At 55.4% G+C, this 27,716-nt stretch overlaps 1 protein-coding gene across 5 annotated transcripts; it reads right to left on the reverse strand.

The window, feature by feature from the left end:
- Positions 1 to 505: 505 nt before the first annotated feature.
- KANSL3 (KAT8 regulatory NSL complex subunit 3) lies at positions 506 to 27,436 on the reverse strand. Of its 5 annotated transcripts, XM_061348266.1 has the most exons (22): positions 27,175 to 27,436; positions 25,635 to 25,805; positions 24,344 to 24,434; positions 24,055 to 24,240; positions 23,203 to 23,334; positions 22,798 to 22,914; positions 21,771 to 21,872; positions 21,566 to 21,637; positions 20,023 to 20,097; positions 19,425 to 19,582; positions 18,753 to 18,816; positions 18,083 to 18,283; positions 16,577 to 16,724; positions 15,318 to 15,395; positions 11,855 to 12,046; positions 10,223 to 10,307; positions 9,132 to 9,286; positions 8,574 to 8,686; positions 7,841 to 8,060; positions 7,525 to 7,658; positions 3,602 to 3,743; positions 506 to 1,218 (listed from the first exon to the last, which is right to left on the reverse strand). In XM_061348266.1, the coding sequence occupies exons 1-22, from the start codon at positions 27,411 to 27,413 to the stop codon at positions 671 to 673; spliced, it is 3,423 nt and encodes a 1,140-aa protein (XP_061204250.1). In that variant the 5' UTR covers positions 27,414 to 27,436; the 3' UTR covers positions 506 to 670. The 5 variants fall into 5 exon arrangements, with proteins under 5 accessions (XP_061204250.1, XP_061204251.1, XP_061204252.1 ...); XM_061348267.1 differs by lacking the exon at positions 15,318 to 15,395; XM_061348268.1 differs by lacking the exon at positions 11,855 to 12,046.
- Between the last annotated feature and the right edge of the window lie 280 nt (positions 27,437 to 27,716).

Genomic DNA, 27,716 nt, shown 5'->3' on the forward strand with positions numbered 1-27,716 from the left:
CGGGGCTGACCCGGCACTATGGGAATTGTGCTCCCCAAAAGCATCTTGGCCAGCAAATGCTGCATCACACCCCACATCCCTTTTGGGAAGCAGGATTCAAGAGCTGCAGAATGGGATGGAGACACACAGAGCATCGGGATTATCCCCGATTCCCACAGAAACCAATTCACAGCCATAAGCTCTGTGCGGGGGGGAACACATTTATCCAAACCATGGTGCCCATCTCGGCCTCACCTCATCATCTCAGCACCCACTCTATGGCTCAGGGCCCTTCTGCTGCTTCCCTTGTTTCAAACACGAGCTGCTGGGAAAAGCAGGCGAGGGCTGGGATACCCTGAAGCTGCTTTGGGATACCCTGAAGCTGCTTTGGGATACCCTGAAGCTGCTTTGGGATACCCTGAAGCTGCTTTGGGATACCCTGAAGCTGCTTTGGGATACCCTGAAGCTGCTTTGGGATACCCTGAAGCTGCTTTGGGAAGGGACGTGGGCAATGAGGGGAGCAGAGAACAAGAAAAGGAAAGGTTTATTAAACAGCAACAAAACCACTTCAACATCCCCCCTGCTTTGCTCCAGCCCAAGCTTGTCCCATGGGGCTGCTCCAATCCCACTCCGCAGTCGAGCTCAGTCTTCCCAAGTGCCAGTTGTGGATCCATGGGGATCCTGGGGGTCCCTATGGCTTCTGGCTGAGCGTGGGCCCTGCCGTGGCGATGATGGAGGAGCTGCTGCCCAGTGTTATGAGCGTGGTACCGGCCCCTCCTGGCAGCAGCCCTTGGGATAGCAACTGCCTGCTGGCCAGAGCCTCTCTGCTGTGGATGATGGTGCTCCCCTCGTCCACCACAGAGGGAACCCTCCCCAGGGTCTCCACTGCCCCCAGAGCATGGCCAAGGGCTGCAGTGCTCTTGGTCAAGGTGCCCTTCTCCCCGCTGTGTCCCAGGGCTCCATCACCCTTCACCGTGGCCAGTGCTGAGGTCAGGATGAGCGTCTTGGAAGCAGTCTGCAGGACCTTCGAGTGCATCAGGCTGCTGGGAGGGCTGGGGGTGCTGGCAAGGGTACCAGCACCGGTGGCAGAGGTGGTGGAAGAGGAGGAGGAGGAGGAAGGCTGGATGCTCGGCAGCTTGAGGGGAACGGAGGTAGCCTCAGCCAACACAGACTTGGTCAGTGCAGACAGCTTCGCATCCGACATGACGTACAGCGTCTTCATGGGGCTGGTGCTGGTCACTGTGGAGAAGGGGACAGCACCATCAGTGCCCACAGGGACATGATGCCACACGGCTGCTGCCCCAAGTGGCACTGGCACAGCTACTCACACTGAACAGAAGCCCTGGTCTTGTCCTTGACCCCCAAACCAACACCAGCACCATCACAGCCTGGGCAAGGAAACCACAACAGCCAAACTATGGGCACCATCAGCCCGCTCCTCTCCAAAACCACCCAGACCCCCCAAAGGAAGGCTCCTTTCTTCCTGCAGTGCCTGAGCTTCTCCCAACAGAAGTCCTCTCCTGCTGGGACAGGGTGTCATGGCTCTTCCTCAGGCAAGCACGCTCCATACAGACCACACTGAGCTCATGATGCTCTCCATGGCCTGGCTTGAGGTACCACACTTCATAGGACCTCCAGCTCCATCCCGCAGGCAGCACTGGGATGCTCAGACCCTCATCATGCTGCACCCCGGGAAGCAGCTAAAAGACTTTGTGCAATGAAGCCCTCTGAGTGCTAAGGCAAAGGCAGAGGTTCTTACCCCATCCAAGTCATCTCCACAGCCCAAAGAGCAACAGAGGGGAGAGAGACCAAGAGAACCTGATCACTGGGTTTAGACGAGCTCAAGGGATGGGGGAAAAAGCCTGGAGACCTGCTGCTGGTTAAAGACAATATGGACCACGAAGACCCCAGCCTGGAGCAGCCCATGGTTTGCCCCTGCAGTCTCCAGAGTTGGCTCCATCCCTTGGGAATGTGCATCAAGGAGTGGAAAGCAGCACATACAGCACATCACCTGGCAGCAGCAGCACATCTCAGCATCAGAATCCAACACCAGAGGGACCTGGAGCTGTGGAGTGAGTGCAGAGGAGGCCGTGGAGATGCTGGGAGGGCTGGAGCAGCTCTGCTCTGGAGCCAGGCTGAGAGAGCTGGGCTGGGGCAGCCTGGAGAAGAGAAGGCTCCTGAAGGGGAGACCTTAGAGCAGCTCCAGTGCCTAAAGGGGCTGCAGGAAACCTGGAGAGGGGCTTGGGACAAGGGCCTGTAGGGACAGGCCAAGGGGAATGGCTTGAACCTGCCCGAGGGGAGACTGAGCTGAGCTCTGAGGCAGAAGCTCTTCCCTGTGAGGGTGCTGAGGCGCTGGCACAGGGTGCCCAGAGAAGCTGTGGCTGCCCCATCCCTGGCAGTGCTCAAGGCCAGGTTGGACACAGGGGCTTGGAGCAAGCTGCTCCAGTGGAAGGGGTCCCTGCCTGTGGCAGGGGTTGGAGCTGGAGGAGCTTTAAGGTCCCTTCAACCCAACCCAACCACTCTGTGGTTTTATACTCTCCGATACAGCAGCACCAAAGGATTCCTCCCACTCATCAGCGGTGTCACTGTGCCACAACCCCCCCCAGTGCAGTGTGAAACTGTCCCTTATGAAGTGCCTCGAGTGAGGAGGACGCAGAACAAAGGCTGACAACAACTGCCTAACCAGGATGGGACCAGTGACCCCCCCATCCTGAGCTCCATGTGGAAACAGGCGACTCCAGCCACCCCATGCAGGCTGGGGAAGCAGCACCCAGATGTGATGATGCTGTTGCCATCAGCAATGACTGCTCCATGAAACAACGTGGAACGTTTCCTGCACTAAAACCCTGCAGCTCCAGCAGCTCTCACACACTGATCCTCCCTGTGTCCATGAAGCCAACCTGAACCTCCAGTGGAAGCAGCTGAAGTTCTCCACAGGTCTAACTTCACCCACTGGCTCTGGTAACAAAAGGAACACAAAAGCCACACTCAAGTCCATTTATACCCAGTGCTTCTGCACCTCTCTGCTGAGTTTGAGTGGCTTCAGAATCAATCACTTGGGTTTAATTCCTGCCAGGTAAAACCCAGGCATCACAGAGCTGCCCCTTTGGCCTTCTGGGCAACTGGCACAGCCACAGTAAGCCCCATCCACCAGATCCAGCCCGAGTGCTGACTACAGCTCCCAGTGACACTTGGAAATCAGCTGGACCAAGAGAAAGGAAAGCTTTGGCTCAGCAGCAGGCTCTTTGGTACAGAAGGTGCTTTTGAGGATGCAATGGAGCCTTTGAGGATGCAATGGAGCCTTTGAGGATGCAATGGAGCCTTTGAGGATGCAATGGACCACACCACTGCTTTGTGTCAGGTTTAAGTGTAAGGCTGTAAGGCTGGGGAGTGGCTCTCAGCATTGCTTTAGCTGTAGGTAGATGGGTCTGCTCTCCCAAGGCTGGGCAGCACAAGATGATGACAGGGCCCTCACCACAAACTGCAGGGGCTCCAGCCTCACACCCTGCTCACAAACGGCTGCCCCGAGCCCCAACTCCTGGTGCAGAGAAGCCATTGGGGATCCTCCCTGGTTTCCATGGGCACAGCTCCAACCCATCCCCACGAGCACCATGCGCCTCACCTACGGGTGCTGCCACGGGGTCGGCAGGAGCCATCTCTGCACCAGCCTGGGCTTTGCTGAGATCCATGTGAGGCAGCAGCTGGCCAGGAGAGGTGGCGCTGGAGGCTGGGCCGCCCACGTTCCCACCAGCACAGTCTGGAGCCTGGAAGGGTTAAAGTAAGGGAGAGCTGCTGGAAATGGCCCCTATGGAGGGTACAGCATGGGGGGAGATGTGCTAGACCTCACCTAACACAGCAGAGCACATCCTCCTTGCTCCAACCTGGCATTACCAAGACCAGCACTAATTCACTGCCTTATTCCAGAGGGGAACAGGGTGGCTCTATTCCTTCTCTATTCTGTTCTCTATTCCACCTCTATTCTATCCTCCTCCTCCTCTATTCCATCTCTGCTGTCAGGGAAATCATTCCTGCTCGTGATTAACCCTCTGCATTAATAGCACAGCAACAGCCAGGAGCTCAGGACTGATCCTCCCAAGTGCAGACCCACTTGGAAGAGTGACACGCTCTGACCAGTGGCACCAGTGAAACCTGCATCAGCACACACCATTCTCTGCATCAGAAGAGCTTCCCTCTTGCTTGATGATGTACAAATCCCTCTGATGGTGGCACGTCCTGGGGAGCACTCATCAGCTGCAGTGGAATACCTGGAAACTCCCCATTCAAGAGGTTCTTCAAGTGCTTCTGGAGCTGCTTCACTTGCCTGAACTCTGCCTGGGTGCATCTGCAGTCAGGTACCACAGAGAGCTGGTGGTGTGTGTGCTCCTGGGCTCAACCTGGGGGCCCTCACAGCCCTGAGCTGACAGAGTTCAAGCTCCAAAGCAGCTTTCCCAGCTCCAAAAGCAGATGCTCACCTCTCCAGTCAGACTCCTCTAAGCCAGCTTGCTCACAGCCCTCTACCACTGACAAGCACAGCTCAAGCTCCAGTCTGAGCCCCCCACTGATGCCCAGGCAGGTCACAGCCTGCTCTGCCATGCCCTGTGCAGCAGCAAGGGCTGGACCACGGCTCCCCTTGTGCTATCCAAAGGAGGCTCCTGCCCAAAGCTCAAAGCACGGCCTCAGCTTGCAGCTCCAGTCACTGCTGTGGAGATGTTTGTGCCACAAGAGTGTGATCCAGCATCAGCATCACTCCACGCTTTAGGGAGCTACTATCAGGATATAACCAGCTGCAAGGGGGGAGCCCATACAGAAAGTGTTCAAAGCACTCTGTGGAGCAATTGCTTGAGGAGAGGAGCTGAAGCTCACTTGCATTTTCATTTTAAAGCCACCCAAACACTCTTGCTGCTGCTCACTGAAAGCATCTGCACCGAACACCCCAGGGAGAGTCCTCAGTCTCCCACCTCCTGGTTCAATGGGTGACCCATCAGACTGCAGCCCTGCTACAGGCATCACCCAGCCCCTGGAGGTGAAGAACCACAGTGCCCAGCCACGGCACAGCTGGAATGTCAAAGGGAACCCAACCAACACCAGCTACTGCTGAAAACACACGTCTGAGCCCTCAGTTCTCCCCCAAAGCCTTGTGTAAATGGGCTCTTTTACAGGAAGCCCTGTGAGATTGCCCAATCCTGTGTGCTAAAGGGCCAGGGAGCTGATGTCAGGGGCTATAATTAGTTCCAAACACACAGAGCTCATGCCATTTCCTGTAACACACAGCTTTCACTTTGCTTGTGAAGCTCTCCCAGCCCGCTGCACAATGAAGCCCTACCTTAAGCACACAAGCTCAGCACTGCAGGGGGAAGTCACAGTGTGTGAGCCAATATCCAGTTCCAAGAGCCTTGAACATTAACCTGTATGTAATGCTGCTCTCCCTGGAGTATCTGCACCAGGCTTCATCACTGTGCAGTCACTGTGCTGCTGGACACTGAGGGTCCCTCAAAGGTAACAAAGGAGAGCATATGAGTTCTGATGGTTGGTTAAACAGCCTCTGAAGAGCACAAAAACCGTGTCCAACACAGATGAAGAAGAATGAAAGCATCTTGGCTGGTGACACAGACATGGGATTGAGCACCCTCAGCAAGTTTGCCCAGGACACTGAGCTGCGTGGTGCTGGCAACACATTGTAGGGAAGGGATGGGATCCAGAGGGACCTGGACAGGCTGGAGAGATGGGACCATGCAAACCTCATGGAGTCCAAAAGGTAAGGTGCTGCCCCTGGGTCAGGGCAGTTCCAAGCACAAGCACAGGCTGGATGGAGCAGCCTTGAGGAGAAGGAGTTGGGGGTTTTGGGTGAGGAGAAGCTCAATGAGATCAAGGGTGTCCAGCTCTGGGGCAGAAGCACCAGAGGGACCTGGAGCTGTTGGAGAGAGGCCATGGAGCTGCTGCGAGGGCTGGAGCAGCTCTGCTCTGGAGCCAGGCTGAGAGAGCTGGGCTGGGGCAGCCTGGAGAAGAGAAGGCTCCTGAAGGGGAGACCTTAGAGCAGCTCCAGTGCCTAAAGGGGCTGCAGGGAACCTGGAGAGGGGCTTGGGACAAGGGATGGAGGGACAGGCCAAGGGGAATGGCTTGAACCTGCCCGAGGGGAGACTGAGCTGAGCTCTTAGGCAGAAGCTCTTCCCTGTGAGGGTGCTGAGGCGCTGGCACAGGGTGCCCAGAGAAGCTGTGGCACTGCCCATGTTACAGTGTCCAAGACCACTACATTCACAACAGAAACCCCTCTCTGACTCAGCACCTTTGACTTTCAACTCAACCACACCAAAACTTAACCTGGGAAGCCAGAAGGCAGCTGGGCTCCTTGAGAGCTACCTGGCATGTGTCGGAAGTCCAGATATTGAGACCTTTTCCTAACTGTCAGTGATCCACCTTCAAGAGGAGACTTGTATCCAACAGTTACCACCTTGGAGCACACACTCAGCACTCCATAAATGGGTTTTAGCAGCACAGCAGCAAGAAGGAGCAGGAACTGGGGTCATGGAGAAGGTAACAGTGCAGTATCCCAAACATCCACAGCCTCACAACAGGGCATCTACTTTGCTGACAGAGCTGAGCATGAGCAGCTTGTGCCCAGGCAGCCCCCAGCATCCTGGCCTGGAGCAGCACCAGTGCGGCAGCAGGGGCAGGGCAGGGATTGTGACTGGGGGGGCTGCACCTTGAACCCTGTGTTCAGCTCTGGGGCCCTCACTATAAGAGAGACATTGAGGGGCTGGAGCGGGGCCAGAGAAGGGAATGGAGCTGGAGCAGGGCCTGGAGCACAGGGGTGATGGGGAACGGCTGAGGGACCTGGGGGGCTCAGATGGAGAAGAGAAGGCTCAGGGGGGACCTGATGGCTGCCTCCAACTGCCTGACAGGAGGATGGAGCCAGGAGGGGCTGGGCTCTGCTCCCAAGGAACAAGGGATGGGACAAGAGGAACCGGCCTCAAGCTGCACCAGGGCAGGGTTAGATGGAGCTGAGGAACAATTCCTGCCCCAGAGGGTGCTCAGGCATTGGAACAGGCTGCCCAGGGCAGGGTCCCTGCAAGTGCTCACACCCCCTCAGTGCCATGGGTTAAGGGGTGGCCTTGACAGGGCTGGGAGCGGTTGGACCGGATGAGCTTAAAGCTCTTTTCCAGCGTGGTTGATTCTATAACAGTCCGAAGCAGCATCTTCAAGAACCCAACTCTCCTGCCTGAACACACAGGTAGGAGCTTTCCTCCTGCCACCAAAACCTATCTCTGCCAAAACCTGGAGCTTTAGGAACAAATCCTGTGCTGATGTCAGCTTTTGGAGTCCAGCTGGAGGTTTCCTCAGTGTGGCACTACTGTGCTATGGAGCACAATCAACCCTGCTGCTAACAGACATAAAGGGGTGTCCTTTCTGTGCAGCCTCAAAATGCTCATGACACCCAACAGACATCACCAGGGACACTTCCCCCAACAACAGCCCTTGACTGGGATGGTCAGAAGCTCACAAGAGCAGCAGTGGACACGTTCCTTACAGGGAGATGCCAGAAGTTACCTGAGGTGCCTGTGTGTGCATTGCCTGCTCCTCCAGCTGGGGCTGCACAGTGCCCATGGCAGCCTGGCTCAGGGTGGTCACACGGCTGGGCTGCCCTCGCAGCGTCACAGTAATGGTCGTGGGGGCCTTCAAGCCTGGAAAACACAGGAGCAACACGTTCCTGAGACACATGGAGGCCACGTTCACCAACCTGGGGGCATCAGAAGCCTTTTCCCATGCTCAGGAATCCCCCAGCTACAGCTCTAAATAAGCTTTAGAAACACTGGTCTTGAGGTGATGGGGTGCTTCAGGCACCCCTGTCCCCCTTGTCCCTCACCTGCTGCCTGGTTGGAGATCTGAGCCAGGCCAGGGAGACTGCTAGCCAGCTTGGCCAGGCCCCCATTTGTCAGCAGCTGGTGAATGGCCGTGGGCTTCCCACCCGCTGAGGCTCCCAAGGACAGAGAGGTGGCAACCGGGATGGTGCGGACAATGGTGCTGGTGTCTGTGGTTATAGCACTGAGGTTCTGCATAGGTGCAGGTGTCTTCACAGCTGAGGTCTGGAAGGAGAAGCAGAAGCAGTGAGAACCTGGAAGGAAGCCAGAGGTCTTTAGGGTCTCCACACGTCATCCTGGTGGCCACAAGGAGATCTAAATGCAAGTGAATGCATCCCTTCCAGTCTGCATGTCCCTGTTTCAACGTGACTGGTAGAAACTGGCTCCTGTTCTAAGGAAGCCACCAGTGCTGAATGGGCTTATCTCCAGCTGAAGTTGCCTGAGACACCACAGGTATGTCTCCATGTAAGAACACAGATCCCCCCAGTTCATCCTCCATCTCCTTCCCATCATTTTCTAGCTGAAAACCCTCCAGCCCTGCTTCCTAGACCTCATCACTGGAACCCTTATCTCACATCTGCAGGCTGCCAGGGCTTGGATGCACTGCAGTTCATACCTACCCCATCATCCCTTCTAGTTCTGAAGCAAACAGGGCCTATGAGGGATCCCCTTTGACTCCTTTACCCTGCTCAGAGCTTCCCTCCAGCATGGGATCCCTGATACCTGGAAGCTGCATACCTGCACGGGCTGCCCAGCAGCAGCCACACTGGCTGGAAGGGGAGATGACTTGGTCCCAATGTCCTGCAGGCTGAAGCTCAGCCCTTGCAGCAGGCTGCTGGCAGATGCTGCTCCTAAAAACAAATGCAGTTAACACCATCAGGCTTGGAGAATTCAGCAGCACGATGGAGTGCCAGGTGTGCTGTATGGCAGGCAACTGCAAAGCTGTTCCTTAAAGAGGAGCATCCCAAGCAGCCCGCCTCGAGGTTGGGATCCTCCCAGCCACTCTACACACACAGTCCAACCCATTTCACTGCTGCAGCTACCAGTGAGGTTAGATGTGAGACCTGGGAGCAAGAAGAGGTCAGTTCTGGTGTCTCAAAGCATCATGACATAGAAGTGACACAATTAACAAGTCACCCCCTGCACCTCCAGCATCACTCAATGCATCCCATGGGATCTCAAACGCTGCCTCAGCCAAACCCAAAGCAATCAGGGAATGCAAGAAAGGATCCACCAAACCATTCTGAACCTGCTTTACCTTTTACATTCACAAGAGACATGGAGAGAGGCAGGTACCTTGGAGGGTACTGGCCGGCTGGGCCTGCAGGCAGTGGGTGCTGCTGGCCACCAGCCTGCTCTGCAGGGCATGGAAAGCACTGGGTGTCGTGCTGCTGGGGATCACAGAGGATGGAGCAGGGCTCGTGGAGGAGGTTTCTGTTGCTGAACTCAGCCTGCAGAGCAAACAGGAGAGAAGACTGGTTAGCAATGGGAGCTGGCTCTGCTGGGGACTGTCACCAGCCTAAAGCAGGGCTCCTGGAAGCATAAGGCTACAAAATGAGCTAAAAACCCAAAGCAAGTGATGTTTCCCTGCTGTTTCTACCTGCTGTGTCCACCACAGCAGGCAGAACAAGGAGCACTTCCAGCAAAAGTGGTGTATTTCCAAGTTGGAAGTGAGCTTGTTCCATGTCTGCACCTACCTCCATGGGCTGTGCAGCCCTGCCCAAGAGGAATCTACCCTGTAGTGATGCTTCTCCTTTTTAGAACCCACTTGCTACTTGGAAATAGCTCTTCTTCCTCTCCCTTCCCACATCAGAGTCCAGTTCTCCAGAGCTTGGATTGATTTAAAAGGGAAAACAGTGATGTGAGATGTCAACATCAGATTCATTCCCCAGTATAAGTCCCGCAGGCTTCTTCAGGTTGTGAATGCTCCATCCCTGGCAGTGCTCAAGGCCAGGTTGGACACAGGGGCTTGGAGCAAGCTGCTCCAATGGAAGTTGTCCCTGCCCATGGCAAGGGGTTGGAGCTTTAAGGTCCTTTCCAACCCAAACCAGTCCATGATTCTTTCACCTATCTCTGGAAAAGAAAGCTTGGCTCTCAGAGGGAACGCAGGGCAGGACTCAACACCCCATTGCTGGCAAAGACATCCCAGTCATTCCAAAGGCAGAGATGGGATTTGGGGAACCACATACAAAAAATAACCCAACAGCCACAATCCCTTCTCCTCAGGCCCACTTCTGCCATTCTCCAACTCAACTGCTGCTTGAGAAACGATGCTCAGGAGCCTCCTGCACCTCCCAAAACCCCAGTCACCAGTCAGACACCAGCAAGCTCCCCATGCAGAACCCACCCTGTCGTGGTGCCTGTCCCATAGACCCAAGTGCACTCACTTGGGGGTGGTGAGCAGTCCTGAGAGCTCCTTCACGCCCGGCACAGCCTGGCCAACAGCCACAGGGACCGGCTTCCCAGCGACCACTGCAAGAGAACAGAAGAAGGAATGTCCCTTTCTCTCCTCTGGGAGTCTTCAGGGATGCCCCATCTCTCACACAGCTCCCCATGGGCTCATCCTGCTCCCACAGCACCTCCTGAAGGAAAGCTCTGCTGCAGGCACGCTCCAGCTACCGGAGATGGGGAGCATCCAACTGAGCAGAGTTGTGGCTAAAAACCAGAAAGTTGCCATAGTGGAAGTGTAACAAGAGACAAAATGGGAAGGAATCAGCTTCATAGATCCCTAAAGCAGTCAAATCTCACAGCCTCAGCATCAAATCCCTCTCCTAGACGTTATCTGTGCTTAATCCCCTCTTCCTAATCCATCACAGCACGGATCTACCCCCTCAGCACAGCAGCTTGGATCTGCCTGGTTGCTACTGATGGAGTTTGGTCCCCATTCTTTAAAGCCACTTTACAAAATACACAGGGATGCGACGAGTCAGGAGATGTGTTTATTGCAGCATTTGAGGGATACAACTGAGTCTGGCTGGTGCCTTCCTCTGCTCACACGCACGGTTAAAGGGAATTCTTGCTTTGGTTCATGTTTTACTTCTGCATTTCATTTCCTTTCTGTGGAAAGAAGTAAAGTTTGGAAAATTAAAATACAAGGATTCCAGTCTGCAGAGATTTGCAAAGCTGCCAGGAGAGGAACTGGGACCTTCAAGGATGGGCGGTGCTTAATCCTATTTCCCAGTTCAAAAGAAGTAAGTAAGCAAGAGATGCTTCCAATGGAGGGGAATTCTCTCTCAGCTTTGAAACCCTTTGATTTCCTCCCAGAATGGAGATGTGACCTTTCCATCCTGCCCTGCACTGAACTAACACTGACAAAGAGAACTGCTGGGCGCATCTGGAGCGCTGCACTCCACCATGAGGAAGACACAGGCGTGAGGAAGATGTATGGGCCAGCACCAAGGCAACATCCTCCAGTTCGAGGGTGAGAGCAGCCAAAGCTTTCAGCCTCCCTTGTGAAGGCTCAAGGGGAAGAAGATGGAACGCATCACCTCTTCTTGGACAGCAAGGCCTCTGTAAGGTGGGTTGTCCCAGCCACAGAGGCAGGAGAGGAGCTGGAATGTTATGTGTATTGTGCCACTCAAGGGCCAAAGGGGATGAGCAGAGCGGGACATTCGGCTGCATCTTGAAGTCTGGACACACAAAGGACTTCCAGAGGAAGGAACATCACCATCATCCCTAAAGCAGGAGCACGATCCAGGTGAGAGCTTCATTCAGGAGCAGAACTGGAGCTACACATGACCTATTGGGAGCAAGGGGTCCACCAGGACCATCCTGCTTCCAGCAGCGCTCAATGCCCCGGAGGAAGGAGCCAAATTCCCCTTGGCTGCTATGGAGCTATGGAAAAGAGAGGCTCCTACCAAGCTGCTACGTGCTGCGAGCCCCCACGCTCCCCAGCTCTCCCCACGGCACTCACACCTTGAGGCTCAGCATGGTTTGTGCAGCTCAGAGCTCCCTCCCCACTGGGCCCAGCACCGAGCCCGCTCTCTGGGTCAGCAGCAGCTGTACAAATCCCAACTCACTTTCTGCCTGGGTGCTGAGGGCTGCTCCGTTCCCCACGCCAGCAGCATCGCCGTGAGACACAATGGTCACCTTGATTTTGGCGCGTTTGGAGGGTTTGGTGCACTGGGTCGGGCTGGGGGCCTGGTGCCTCTTCAGCTGCACACGCACATCATCTTTGTCAGCCCCTTCCGAGTGCTCTGAGGACACTGGAACTAGGGGACACAGAAGGAGCTGTTGGAAAAGTGGTGGCCGGTCCCTCGAGGTCAGCGCTGCTCCGAGGTGTGGAGAAGGGACACATGCCCATGCACGCTTCCAGAGCTCCCTCCATGCCAGCCTTGCCCATCTCCCATGCACCAGGAGCTCACACATCTCCTTTTCACCATCTACTGCATCTTCCACATGCCCTAAGCTCCTGGTTTAGGGCCAGGACTTCACTTAAGCATATACAGCACATCCCAGCACATCAAGCCTGTCTTGCCTCTGTGGCGAAGGAAAACAGATGCCTACAGTGATACATCTCCACTTCTCATCTCCTAATGAATCCTGGCATCAGACCCCTCCAACATCCCTCATTTCCAGGTGAGGGGATGAGGATGCAGACTCAGAGCTGCTGCCAGTGCTGGGTTAAAGCTCAGCCTGCTCCCCACACACCAGCAAAGGTATGTGCATGCCTGCCATCCAGCACAGCCCTTCCAGTGCTCCTCACTGGCCCTCCAGAGGCTGAAGCACGGGCGTTTTAAAGGCACTGAGCAAAGCAGCAGGAGCACAGGAGGTGCTGCAGCAAAGCCAAGCCCCAGACACTCTGCACTGCTTGAGACTATGGGGGAAAAGCACAAGCTGGGATTCCTCTTCCACATCAATGCCTTCTTTTGCTGTCGTGTCCTTGACACATCACATCCTGCCCAGAGCAAGAGCTTGCCAGGGCCAGGGCTACCCAAAACAGCAGAGAGGATCCATAAGCACCTCTGGGCAACCCAGGCACAGAACACAGTCAAGAGCTGCCACATCCACTCCCCATGGGTCTCCCACCACTGGTATAGGATCATCCAGCCCTGTCCATGCAAAGCTCCTGCAGACCACTGCTGGGTCAGCTAAGTCCCTTGTTCCAGATGGTCCTGAGTGTGCAAGCTGTGTATTCCACAACCCAGGGGCCAAGATGCACATACTTTTTCATTTAGATATAGATAAATATGGATATATTACGTACAATCAATACAGACGTGCATGTGTGTGTATGTATGCATTTATAGCCTCCCCTGCATACCACCCATAAACCTCTGGACTGGGTGTACAAGACTGGGGCCAAAACCTTACATGTCAGACAACTCCTCGTATTTTGGGGCCACTCCTCTCCGCAGGGTGAGTGCCAAGCTTGGTGTCCTGATCCCCACAGCCAAACACCACAGAATCACCGTTAACTTGGTTGGAAGGGAGCTTAAAGCTCATCCAGTTCCAACCCCTGCCATGGGCAGTGACACCTTCCACTGGAGCAGCTTGCTCCAAGCCCCTGTGTCCAACCTGGCCTTGAGCACTGCCAGGGATGGGGCAGCCACAGCTTCTCTGGGCACCCTGTGCCAGCGCCTCAGCACCCTCACAGGGAAGAGCTTCTGCCTAAGAGCTCATCTCAGTCTCCCCTCGGGCAGGTTCAAGCCATTCCCCTTGGCCTGTCCCTACAGGCCCTTGTCCCAAGCCCCTCTCCAGGTTTCCTGCAGCCCCTTTAGGCACTGGAGCTGCTCTAAAGTCTCCCCTTCAGGAGCCTTCTCTTCCTGTGCCTCCTGCAACCATGCATGATCCAAATCACCATCCAGAGACCTCCTCAGGCGTGCACAGACCACAGGCACCAAAGCCACCCCCCAAAGTGCCACCAGCCAAGCAGGACAGTGACAGGGCACATGCACAGGCAGTGGCATCAGCTGCCCCCTCAAAGCAAGCAGTGACCCAATGTCCCTTTGTGTCCCCACTGCAGGAGAGTGGAGCCCACCTCTACCCACACTGGGGCTGCGTGTTCAGGAGCACAGAATGGTTTGGGTTGGAAAGGACCTTAAGATCCTGCAGTTCCAACCCCCTCCTACAGGCAGGGACACCTCACACTAGAGCAGGTTGCTCCAAGCCCCATCCAACCTGGCCTTGAACATGCCCGATCATCCCACTCCCAAAGCTGTGCGCCCCAGCTCCTACCTCACATCTCACTCATCCAGTGCAGTAACAAGCCCAGAGATCTCCATCTGCTTTTGATCAAAACAGAGGCCAGGCTGGTGCCAGCCTCTCCACACATCCCCACCAGCAGAGGAACATCCACTGTGGTTCCTCTTCCCAGCAGATGCTGGGCTGGAGGACCCTGGATAAGCGCAGGGCTCTGTGTGTGCTTCCAGGCCAACCTCATCACACAGGGGAGGGCACAAAACAAGGCTTGAGGCAGAAAGAAACCTTTAAACAAGGCTGAAAGGAGAAAGAAACCTTTACAACAACCAGCCCAGGCAATCCCTGCCTCAGGAGCTGTTGCCACAGTTGTACACGTGCAGTCTGGCCTATGTGGGGTGTGTTCAAGGAACCTGTATCCTTGGAGTCCCCACACCATGTGCCAAAGTGCCACCAGCTTCTCTGCACCCATGGTTTGCCTCATCCAGTTGAAAGCATCAGTAGTGGGCTATGGAGGGAGGCCAATTCTTATCCACATCAATGCTCTCAGCACCATGGGGTCACCCAATAGGAGAACTGACCCCAGCAGCTCACATGATGACACCACAGCCCCCCGGGGGCTTGGATTTCAGCTCCTCCTCCTCTCCTCATCCCAGATCCACAGGGTCACTGCCTTTCAGGAAGGCAAAACATCTCTTTACATGTGCTGTGGACCTAACCCCTCGATCCCCGACCCTCAGAGCAACACACATACACATACACATCCCTCTGTGTGCACCAGCACCCAGCACAGGACTAAAGACTGCTCACTCCACGTCCCCTGGTGCAGAGAGCATCCCTCTCCCACCCCATCATCATCTTCCCAAAGCCATCCCTGTCCCTGGCCTCTCTGGTCTAACTTGCTCTGGACAAAAACCACTGCCCCACATGTCCACATCTGCCCCTTCCCTGTCACTTGTTTCTGCTCCTATGTGCTTGGGATGCTCCACCAACACACATGGCCTCAACCCTAGCACAGGAGCACAGGTTAAATTCACACCCACAAATGTCACCACATCAGTCACAAAGCTTCATCCACCAGAGCAAAACCAACTGCCAGCCTCCACAGCGCCATGTACCCACTGGGAGAGGGGAAGAGCTCAGGGGAAGTTAATGCTCTCAGTAGCAAGGAGCCATCAGCTTTAGCTTCAAATACAGCAGTGAGAAAGCAAGAAGCAAGGGGACACGCTGGGCCACATCCCCAAAGCAGTGCAAGGGGAGAGGAAGAGGATGAAAGGAGGTAGCAAAGACAGAGAGAAGGAGGGAGACAGAGAAAGAGACAGGAAGAAGTGAGGAGATACTCACCAAAGAGACATGAAGAGGTGCCAGGAGGAAGAGCTTTCCTCACCAGCATGTTTTGTTTCAGAAAAGCAGCAAACTGAGCTGAAACGAATCAAGAGAGAATTACAGCATCACAGCCCAGCTCTGGAGGGGACACACAGCTCCAGGGACACCACTGGGACCCACACAGAGAGCTCCACACACCACTCAGCCACAGAGCACAACGGAGATGCTCCAAGCTCCTGCTCCTCACAGCAGCGCAGCACATCCCACACTTACAAGAGGCTCCATCCCAGCTTTCACAGAGAGCACATCCCAACAGCAGGAGCCCTTCTCCAGCCCCAGAGCCATGAGGAAAAGGTCCAGCACCCAGGAATGACAGCAGGCTTGGCTATGAGAGGCACAGTTAGCTTGGCCAAGTAGTGGCACCAAGCTGGGAGACACCAGCCAGCACGTTCCTGAACAGCTACAGCCACCAAACACAGGCCAGAGGCCACCCTGGCCCAGGGCTCCTGGCATGACAAGGCAGCCCCAACACATCCCATTGCACAGACCTTCCTCCCATGTGATAGAAACTTCCTCAGCTACAACAAAGGAACAGATTCCTTTAGTCTGTGCTCTCAGAAATTAAGGTGCAACTTCCCCCTGGAGTCAGAGAAAGACTTTAGGGCATGTGGAGGGTGACACTGCTGCAGGAGACACCAATAAGGAGAGAAGGGAGGATGGAGAACTACTCCCCAGGTGCTGCTGACATTCATCACAAGGGATCATCCCCAACACCACCATGACCTGCATTCAGTGCTCACCACTGGGATGAAGCTGAAGTTTGTAATCAGCATCCAACAGAACAAAAACCCCATGGTTGAAGGTGGTTTCTTACTCAGAGCAGGTTTTGCACTGCCATCTGATGCAAAATGACTCTGCAATGACTCAAACCCAGTGTTTCTGTCACAATCCAGCCTCAATCACCTCCTGAGTACCTTTATTCTCCCTCCCAAGCAGCCTTTAAGGCTGAGACACCACTCAAAGGGCTCACAGCTGAAGAATTAAGCGTGGCTATGTGATAACTTGGTCAGCCAGAAGTGAAAACCCTTCAGCCAAAACACTATTTCCAACCCTCCATCAGATGACAGTGACAGGGGCCAAGCTGCAGGGAAAGCTGCCACAGGGAGCTTAGGATTCAAGACAGGACTCAGAAGACAAGAACCTACACACATCACAACAGAGAAAGATCAAATCCAGCTGCTGAGAGGGGAGAGGGTGGGGAAGCTGCAGGGCATTACCTTGGGCCTGCTTGTGGGCAAGGACAGTGTCTGGCCTTGGCACGTGCCTCTTCAGCAGCTGCGTGGGGCCCATCTGGCTGGGCTTCTGCAGGGAGGACACGGCGGCCACTTTGGTCTTGGGGCTTGAAGTGGGGCTGCTGGACAAGTCCTGCTCGAAGAGAAGGAGCACAGCTTACCCCTGTGTCCATAAGGAGCAGTTGGAACCCTGAGTGCAGCAGCACAACCTTCCCATGGAGCAGATCTGTTTGCCCCACCACAAGCCACAGGATTCCCCTCACCTCCCTCTTCCAACACAGATTGACAAGAATCATAGAATCATAGAACAGTTAGGGTTGGAAAGGTCCTTAAGATCATCCAGTTCCAACCCTCTGCCATGGGCAGGGTCACCTCGTGCTAAACCATCTCACCCAAGGCCTCATCCAACCTGGCCTTGAACACTGCCAGGGATGGAGCATTCACAACCTCCCTGGGCAACCCATTCCAGTGCCTCACCACCCCAACAGGAAAGAATTTCCTCCTTAGATCCAATCTAAACTTCCCCTGTTTAAGTTTTAACCCATTACCCCTTGTCCTGTCACTACAGTCCCTAATGAAGAGTCCCTCCCCAGCATCCCTATAGGCCCCCTTCAGACACTGGAAGCTGCTCTGAGGTCTCCACGCAGCTTCTCTTCTCCAGCCCCAATGTTCTCAGCCTGGCTCCATACAGGAGCTGCTCCAGCCCCTGAGCATCCTCGTGGCCTCCTCTGGACTTGTTCCAACAGATCCATGTCCTTTTCATGCTGAGGACACCAGAACTGCACAGAAGACCCCCGTGACCGAGCTCCAATGTGCACCTGAGCCCAGAACCCCTCCATGTGCTGGGCTGCACCCCCAGAGCATGAGCAGCAGCTCAGGGAGAGGATCCTGCCCCTCTGCTCTTGTGAGACCCCCCCTCTGCAGCCCTGTGTGCAGTGCTGGGGTCCCCAGCATGAGGACATGGAGCTGGTGGAGCGAGTCCAGAGGAGGCCACGAGGATGCTCAGGGGCTGGAGCAGCTCCTGTATGGAGCCAGGCTGAGAACATTGGGGCTGGAGAAGAGAAGGCTCCTGAAGGGGAGACCATAGAGCAGCTCCAGTGCATAAAGGGGCTGCAGGGAACCTGGAGAGGGGCCTGGGACAAGGGCCTGTAGGGACAGGCCAAGGGGAATGGCTTGAACCTGCCCGAGGGGAGACTGAGCTGAGCTCTTAGGCAGAAGCTCTTCCCTGTGAGGGTGCTGAGGCGCTGGCACAGGGTGCCCAGAGAAGCTGTGGCTGCCCCATCCCTGGCAGTGCTCAAGGCCAGGTTGGAGCACGTTGCTCTAGGGGAAGGTATCCCTGCCCAAGGCAGGGGGCTGAAATGAGACAATCTTTAAGGTCCCTTCAACCCAAAGCAACCACCCTGTGATTTGATGATAATTCACTGATACAAAAGCATTTGTTAAACAACCTCAGCCTCCCCCAGCTCAAAGTACCCCAGAGCGAGCCCCCACCTCTGAGCCTGAAGGAGAAGCAGGCACTTTGGCTGCTGGGGAGGCAGGTCTGCTGCTCCGTTCTGGCAGGTCGAAGGACAGATCCCTCCTGGTGGAGTCTCGGGGCTTCTTCTTCTTCTCAGCATCCAGGTCACGGGGATCAGAGCCTGAGTGGCTCTCTGCTCGGGTGAGGACTCCAGTCAAGAAGTCAGCTATTTCATCCTAGGAAGGGTGAAACACAGAGTAAGTGCTATGCAGGGTTCTGATCAACTCGTCTTGAAACAAAGAGAACAAAAGATTCCCAAAGGGACAAAGGGATAAGGCTCTCTCTAATATTCCATAAAAAGAAACCCTAAAACCTTACAGACAGAGCCTGGCTTCTCGTTTAAGCTCATACCCCACTGATTTCTAACACATGGGAGAGAAGCAGGATGGTATCTCCAATGCTCCTGCCTCATTCCCCAGGCAGAGGTACTGGACAACCCTGAAACCCACTCTTTATTTAAGGTGCACTACCAGGAAGCTTGTGTTTCTCCTCCTGAAAGGAGAGGGACACTTCAACATCCCACCCATGAGATAACTCCCTTCAACCCAACCAACCCTGGCAGTGAGGTTAGAACTCGTGGTGTCACCGAGACATTTTAGCACAGGGTTGGTTTAGAGATAGGAGGTGGAAGATTTCTGTGCTTACCTGGATGCAGCGGTCCACCATGCTCTGGGTGAGGCCTTCTGACTTCTTTTTGGCTTTGCTTATCCTGTTCAATAAACCAGATGGAAGTCAACACGTTGGGTTTCACACTCAAGAGCATGCCTTCAGTCCCACTATCAGTCTCACATTGCTTTCTTTCCTCTTCTTCACTGATTATCCCCACTATAGACTTAATGATGCTCCAAACCCTTGCCTGTGCTGCTGGGTGCAGCTCTGGCCTCAGCCCAACTCCATTCTCACTCCTTGCTCAGGGTTTTGCTGCAGTTATCCCAAACATACACAAGTCTCCTGAAACCTTAAAAGCCTCTTGCTTCTGCATGGCTCTTCCAGGCTCCCTCACCTAGTTCTGTGCACAGCCTCCAAAAGCCACATATTCCAGGGGCAGGGGAGGCATGAAAGAGCAAATACTTGCTCTGGGGTCATCCCATGCTGTACCCTGCATCTTTACTGGGAGAAATGATACAGACTTATCACAGAAAAACAACCCTCTCCCCAACCTTCCAGGTTTGGAACTACAAAGGTGATCCTGATGGAGCACATTTCTGCAGTTCCCATCTAGTTTCGGTACCCAATTTGGGGTTCTATTTGTGCACAGCACGCTGAGATGCTGCTCAGTGTTCCTGGGGAGAGAGCATTCATCTGGGAGAGCGTTACCTGAGGTTGTCATCTGCTCCTCCCACCACCACCAGGCTGTTATCAGCTCGTATTTTCTCCCGGAAATCTTCCATGGCTTCCATGTTGCACTGCAGGGAATTCTGCCCGATCACAAAGAGCACAGGGGTCTTCATCTCCAGGAGGGGGTCATCAACATCCTGCAAGAGCAAAGGAACTGTAATCCAGAAGGACCCATCGAGTATTAGGAGCAAACCTGGGATAAGGCTGAAGTGAAGCTTCCCAGTGGGATTTACACAGCCAAACCAGTCCCAAAGGACACTCTGCTCCAGAGCTGCACCATGCTCCAGCAAATGCCTTTGATGCAGATTCCCACTGCCCTCAGAATCAGCCATTGCAATGGCTCAACCCAACATTCCCAACCCCATCACACACTGGTCAGTTAATAAAGGAGCAATTTGGGCTCCATGTGAATCAACCCAAGTTGTCCTCTCCAGGGCAAAAGGCCACAGTGAACAAGTGACCCCACAGATAAGACCCCAGGAAGGAGCAAACCTGTGTAACAGCACAGACAAGCCAACACAGGACTCCTCACACCCACTCTTGCTGTTAAATGGCTCCATGTGCCTTTGGTCCTTACCCCTCTGGGGCCATCCACAGTGAGAAGGGGGAATCCAAGGCACACAACTGCAGTGACATACTCCATCACTGAAACCTGGGGGGAAAAAGCCAGAGTCAGCAACTCAACAGTTTAGTGAATCAGGGGTGCAAACACCGCTCTGCCAGGTCCTGCCAGGCACAGAAACATCTTCCATGCTTAGAACTGGCTTTGATGGGTTAAAAGAGTGGTGGAAAAAAACATGGAGTGGTTCAAAAGACTAATTATATGTGGCAAAGTCCCTACAGGCCCTTGTCCCAAGCCCCTCTCCAGGTTCCCTGCAGCCCCTTTAGGCACTGGAGCTGCTCTAAGGTCTCCCCTTCAGGAGCCTTCTCTTCTCCAGGCTGCCCCAGCCCAGCTCTCTCAGCCTGGCTCCAGAGCAGAGCTGCTCCAGCCCTCGCAGCAGCTCCATGGCCTCCTCTGGACTCACTCCAACAGCTCCAGGTCCCTCTTGTGCTGCTGCCCCAGAGCTGGACACAGATGAAATGCGCCAGTGACACCAAACTGAGGGGGGCAGTGGGCACTTGGGAAGGGAGAGCCACCCTGCAGAATGACCTGGATGGGTTGGAAGAGCACGCTCAGAACCTGATGAAGATCAACAAGGACAAGTGTATAACCTTGCAGGCAAGGCAGAAGCTCTTCCCTGTGAGGGTGCTGAGGCGCTGGCACAGGGTGCCCAGAGAAGCTGTGGCTGCCCCATCCCTGGCAGTGTTCAAGGCCAGGTTGGACACAGGGGCTTGGAGCAAGCTGCTCCAGTGGAAGGGGTCCCTGCCTGTGGCAGGGGTTGGAGCTGGGTGAGCTTTAAGCTCCCTTCCAACACAAACTGCTCTGTGATTCTCTGATAAAGATGTCATTGTCCCACTCAGTGCTTATCAGGCCACCCCTGGAATACTGGGTACAGTTTCAATCTTTGCTATGCAGAAAAGCTGTGGACAGGCTGGAGAAGGTCCAGAGAAGAGCCACAAAGATGATCCAAGGAATGGGCAATACATGAGGAAAGGCTGAGAAAGCTGGGGATAGGAGAATGCAGGGGAGATCTTATCCCCATGTTCCAGTACTTAAAGGGTGGCTACAAAGAAGCTGGAGACTCTCTTTTGACAAGGACTCACATGGATAAGGACAAGGGGTAATGTGCAGGAGTTACTCCTGGGGAGATTCCAGCTGGAGACAAAAGGAAAACTGTTCACAGTGAGAACAACCAGCCATTGGAATAACCTCCACAGGGAAGTGGTGGACTCCCCATCAGTGGACATTCAAGACTTGGCTGGACAGGGTGCTGGGACATGTAGTCTAGCTCATGTTTTGCCTAGAAAGGTTGGACCAGATGATCTATGAACAACCTGGGATTCTATGGGATTGTCTATGCCCCCAGGACCAGAAAGGGCATCTGTTTCAAAGCCAGGCCTTGGAAAGAGAAAAGGGACAAGCACAACCCCTCTTAAAAAGTCTTAAACCAGCAGCAATTCAAACCTAACTCTGAATTGAAGCTGTCAAGTGGGAGGACGTGAAGGAATCAGGTACTTACGTGACAGGCCACCAAGGCACCGGTGTTCCACCCGATCAAGATGATGGGCTTGTGAGAGAAGTGGCTGTGAATCTATGGGGGAAAGAACAAGACATGGATGGAGGAGAGGGACACACAACGGGACAATGATGCCCTGGGGTGGGACAACACCTCCAACAAGAGGAGGAATGGGATGGGAGCAGCACAGGTTTGTTGCTGCACTCACCTCGGCCACTTTGCCCCTCACAGCCCCAATCATGTGCTCCAGACACTGCAGTACTCCCACCCCACTGCCGTTGTTCAGCAGGTGGGTGGTGATGGGAATCACCTGAGGGGTGAAAGGGAAGGTCAATGAATAACCATGGATCTGCTGGGAATGAGCACTGACAACAACAAGCATGGACTGGAACCACATCTGGGCATGAACTTGTGCTTCTTGCTCCTTCTTTCCCCTGGGATTCACTTCCATGGAAAGTGAAACCCCCTAAAAACAGAGGAAATGAAGAATTCCCCCCCAAGACAATCTCTGCCATTCACCTGGCTGATACACCCAGTACATCTGCCACATCGATGAGGAGCAGCCTGTATCCAGGCAGAGGACTAAGGTGACCTACAGTCTCCTCCAGCCTCTTTGTGTTGGGGACTCATCAATCCTTACTAACAGTCACAACACAATCTGAACTGATGATCAGGAAGATAATCCACCTTCTCTGCCCTATGAGGGTGCTGAGGCACTGGCACAGGGTGCCCAGAGAAGCTGTGGCTGCCCCATCTCTGGCAGTGCTCAAGGCCAGGTTGGACACAGGGGCTTGGAGCAAGCTGCTCTGTGGAAGGTGTCCCTGTCCATAGTTGGAACTGGAGGAGCTTTAAGGTCCCTTCCAACCCAAACCAGTTGATGATTCAATGAAGACAGACGATACTGGTAAGCAAGAGACCCCAAACGCATTGAATTTGGGCAATTCAGAATCATAGAATGGTTTGGGTTGGAAAGGACCTTGAGATCATCCAGTCCCAACCCTCCTGCTGTGGACAGGGACACTTTACATTAGACCATGTCATGCAAGGCTCTATCCAACCTGGCCTTGAACACTGCACATCCCCTTTGCAGTGCCTCAAGTGCAAGTGGCAGACACCATCCTCTGCTTTCAGCACAACCAAGCACTTTGGTGCATCAAAGGCTTATAAAACCTCACTCAGCCACTGCAGCCCAGCCTAGTTTGAACTTCCCTCCTTCCAAAAGCAGCCATACAAACCTTTCCCAGGCAGGAAAGCTGTGACTGCCAGAACCGGTGCCGTCGGGAAGTGGGGAACATGGAGTTGGAGGGTCCAGAGGAAGCAATCAGGATGAGGGGGGAACCAGGCAATTTGCTCTACAAAGTTCAACAAAGAGATGTGTCAGGGGCAGCACGTTCCCTGCCCAGCCTGCACAACGAAGCATAGGGATGTTCATAGCTCATTCATCCATCCCATTCTCCCCAGGCAAAGCTACCTCAGGACAGTACAGGGGGAAAATGTGTCCCACAGGAGTCCCCCTCACTGAGGAAGTCTAAAGCAGGAGGAAAAGAGCCCAGGAAGCAACAGAGAGGTGGAAAGAAGACAGCAAAAGGACAGGATGACTAAAGCTGATGTGAAACCCACTCTGCAAGCCCCATACTCACTGGTTTATTATGCGACAAGACACCCACTGCTGGGTCCCAAGGTCTCTTCAGCAGCAGAGACAGAGCCTCAGCACCCGCTGCCCCTGTCTTGGTGGTAGAGGAGAGCAGCATCCTGTCGATCAGGGTGGGGATCTGAAAGCAGGGGCCAGGAAAGAAGAAAGAAAGGATAAAAGCTCCACCAGCTCCCTTTAATGACTTTATACATAGAATCATAGAATAGTTCGGGTTGGAAAGGACCTTAAGATCATCGAGTTCCAACCCCCCTGCCATGGGCAGGGACACCTCGCTCTAAACCATATCACCCAAGGCTCTGTCCAACCTGGCCTTGAACACTGCCAGGGATGGAGCATTCACAACCTCCCTGGGCACCCATTCCAGTGCCTCACCACCCTTACAGGAAAGAATTTCCTCCTTATATCCAGTCTAAACTTCCTCTGTTTAAGTTTTAACCCATTACCCCTTGTCCTGTCACTACAGTCCCTAATGAAGAGTTCATCCCCAGCATCCCTATAGGCCCCCTTCAGATACTGGAAGGTGCTCTGAGGTCTCCACGCAGCTTCTCTTCTCCAGACTGAACAGCCCCAGTGTTCTCATCCTGTCTTCATACAGGAGGTGCTCCAGCCCCTGAGCATCCTCGTGGCCTCCTCTGGACTTGTTCCAACAGCTCCATGTCCTTTTTATGTTGAGGACACCAGAACTGCACACAATGCTCCAGGTGAGGTCTCACGAGAGCAGAATAAAGGGGCAGGATCACCTCCTTCGACCTGCTGGTCACACTCCTTTTGATGCAGCCCAGGACACGGTTGGCTTTGAGAACCTAAGTGACAGCAAAGCCTTGCACTGCTTTATCACCTTTCCTTTAAGTGTCTGCAGAGCATCCAGGTAAGCAGCCAGCACTGGCAAGCTGAGGGTCTCCACCAGCGTTGTGTGCAGCCACTGGATCAGTTTGGTGTCCCAGTTGACACTGGCCAGAGCCTGGCGGACCCTCCGAGCGCATTTGTCCACTGCTATCCTCCTCAGGACTGGCTCATTGCAAGCCTAAAAACCAGGAAATCATACAGAAACACAGCGATGGGCAAGATCAGGCAATTCCACGTGCATCCAGGGATGCAGGAAGGGAAACAGGGAGGAAAAGCCTTACCCCTTCATTAGCCAAGCGAGCCAGCCTGTCAGACTGCAGAGCCTTGTGGATCTTATTGAACAGCTTGTTCTGGGCCATAGTCCAGCCTGTCCTGTTGGGAAACCACAGGGACAGACATAGGTCAGTGTCACATCAACATCCAGGTCCTGCAGGCTGCTGCCCGTTCCCAAAGGATGGTTCTGGATGCTCCAGAACAGATCTACAGCCATGGGCAAAGAGGGTTTTGCTCCCCTACAACAGTTTGTAATGTCAAGACCACCACCAACTGGTTGGACTCGAGCTCCAGGGGGTTGTTAGCAGGGTGGGATATCCACATATCCTCCTTTCCCATGTCTGACATTGGAATATGGCTGGATTGAGGATCTACAACTCACTGGCCCGATCGCCTCCAAACAGAGGACATTGTTTTATGGGAAACATGAGGCGAAGGTTCAACAGCCTCTGCCATAAAATCCAGGCTGCTTCCACAGCAGGCACTGGGGAAACTGGACCCAAGATGCTGACACTGAGCTGTGTGGTGTGGTGACACACCAGAGGGATAGGATTCAGAGGGATGCGGAGAGGAGGGACCATGTGAACCTCATGGAGCTCAGCAAGGCCAAGGGCAAGGTCCTGCCCCTGGGTTGGGGCAATCCCAGGCACAGACAGAGTCTGGGTGGAGAAGTGACTGAGAGCAGCCTGAGGAGAAGGATTTTGGGGTGCTGGGTGAGGAGAAAATGAACATGAGCCGGCTTCAGTGGGCACTCGAGCCCAGAACCCCCCCGTGTGCTGGGCTGCACCCCCAGAGCGTGAGCAGCAGCGCAGGGAGGGGATCCTGCCCCTCTGCTCTTGTGAGACCCCCCCCCTGCAGCCCTGTGTGCAGTGCTGGGGTCCCCAGCATAAGGACATGGAGCTGGTGGAGCGAGTCCAGAGGAGGCCATGGGGATGCTCAGGGGTGCAGCAGCTCCTGTATGGAGCCAGGCTGAGAACATTGGGGCTGGAGAAGAGAAGCTGCGTGGAGACCTCAGAGCAGCTTCCAGTGTCTGAAGGGGGCCGCAAGGATGCTGGAGAGGGGCTCTGCATCAGGGACTGTAGGGATGGGACAAGGGGTGATGGGTTCAGACTGAAACAGGGGGAGTTCAGGTTGGAGATAAGGAAGGAGTGATTTATGTGAGGGTGGTGAGGCGCTGGCACAGGGTGCCCAGAGAAGCTGTGGCTGCCCCATCCCTGGCAGTGCTCAAGGCCAGGTTGGACCCAGGGGCTTGGATGAGCGCTCAGTGCCCGGCGCTCTTTCCCTGCTCCCCTTTGGTACCTGTTGACGTGCTCTTCCCAGTCATCGGGTGGCGGGGGGGCATCGGCGTCCGTGCGGGCGAACATGACGTGCCGCTCGCACTCGTTCATCACGCTCCGCGCCTTCTGGTTGTCGTAGAGGGGCACGGCCACCGGCGTCACCGTCTCCACGTCGATGGGCACATCGGCCTCTCTGCGGGCAATAGGGATGCTTTAGAGGAGGGGAGCACTGAGGGTCCCCAACCAGGGGGGTTAGGTTCAGCTCCCTGAACCCCAAACCCGCTCTTCCCTCACAGACCCCAACCCCACAGGATACCCCCCCGTGCCCCACACTCTCTCTTTACACACCCTCAGCCCCACAAAGATGTCTCAGGGTCCTCCCAACCCCATTTATCCCAATCCTACAGGTCCCCACTCTCCCCTCACAGACCCCTCAGCCCCATAGACCCCCCCACAACCTGACCCACACGCCCTTCAACCCCAACAGAGGCCCATGACGGACCCCCAGCACTCACACAGATGCCTCAAGATCCCCTTCAGCCTCTCAGCAAGCCCTCAGCCCTACAAAACCCTCCAAGCCTGCCCCACAGAGGCCCCTCAGCCCTACAAGGCACCCCCAGACCCCTCAAGCCCCACATCTCCCCCCTAAGCCCTTCAACCCAAAAGGCCCCACATCTCCCTACAGGGCCCTCCTCTTTCTCACAGACCCCTCAGCCCCACATCACCCCCCACAGGCCCCTCAGTCCTATAAGGCACCCTTGGGCCCCACATCTCCCCCTTAAGCCCTTCAACCCCACAGGCCCCACATCTCCCTACAAGGCCCTCCTCTTCTTCACAGACCCCTCAGCCCCACAGGCCCCTCAGCCCTACAAGGTGTCCCCAGGCCCCACATCTTCCCCCTCAGCCCTTCAACCCCACAGGCCTCACATCTCCCTACAGGGCCCTCATCCGCACAGACCCCTCAGCCCCACAGGCCCCGCATCCCCCCAATAGACCCCTCAGGCCCCACATCTCCCCCCTAAGCCCTTCAACCCCACAGGCCCCACACCTCCCTACAAGGCCCTCCTCTTCTTCACAGACCCCTCAGCCCCACAGGCCCCTCAGCCCTACAAGGTGTCCCCAGGCCCCACATCTTCCCCCTCAGCCCTTAACCCCACAGGCCCCACACCTCCCTACAAGGCCCTCCTCTTCTTCACAGACCCCTCAGCCCCACAGGCCCCGCATCCCCCCAATAGACCCCTCAGGCCCCACGTCTTCCCCCTAAGCCCTTCAACCCAAAAGGCCCCACATCTCCCTACAAGGCCCTCCTCTTCCTCACAGACCCCTCAGCCCCACACCCCCCAATAGGCCCCTCGGCCCCACAGCCCCCCCACAGGCCCCTCAGCCCTAAAAGGTGTCCCCAGGCCCCACATCTTCCCCCTCAGTCCTTCAACCCCACAGGCCCCACATCTCCCCACAGGGCCCTCCTCTTCCTCACAGACCCGTCAGCCCCACAGCCCCCCCATAGGCCCCACAGCCCCCCATAGGCCCCACAGCCCCCCCGGCCCGCAGGCCTCGCTCACAGGCCGGCTCCGGGCTGGCGCCGCGGGGTGAGGAAGAGCATGCGGGTGGGCCGGGCGGCGCTGGCGTCGGGGTGCGCGCTCCAGGGCTTGGCGTAGCTGTGGTCGAGGCAGACCAGGTCCAGCTCCCGCTCGTGCGCCGACAGCTGCAGCAGCAGCGACGTCCCCATCCTCCGCGCCGACCACTGCAGCTCCCGATCCCGATCGCGATCGCGATCCCGGTCCCCCCCGCGGTGCGACATTGCCCTGCTACCGCCGCGACATGGCGCGATAGACACACACACGGCCCCCCCCCCCCCCGCCAACCCTACCCCACCCCGCGCTGCTCTCTGCGCATGCGTGGACACACCCCCGCCTCCGGGTACTGCGCATGCGCAGGTTGGACAGCGCCTTGGGTGCCGTGGTTTAGTGTGGGGTGCCCCTGCCTATGGCAGGGGGTTGGAACTGGGTGATCTTAAGGTCGTTTCCAACCCTAACTATTCCGATTCTATGGGGACACATGGGCATGGTGACCAGTGACACATACACATGGGCATGGTGACCAG

This window comes from Neopsephotus bourkii, unplaced genomic scaffold (genome assembly GCF_033783945.1).
Source record: "Neopsephotus bourkii isolate Nb327-2 ecotype Australia unplaced genomic scaffold, CSIRO-AGI_Nbou_v1 NB_346, whole genome shotgun sequence".
Taxonomy (NCBI): Eukaryota; Metazoa; Chordata; class Aves; order Psittaciformes; family Psittacidae; genus Neopsephotus; species Neopsephotus bourkii.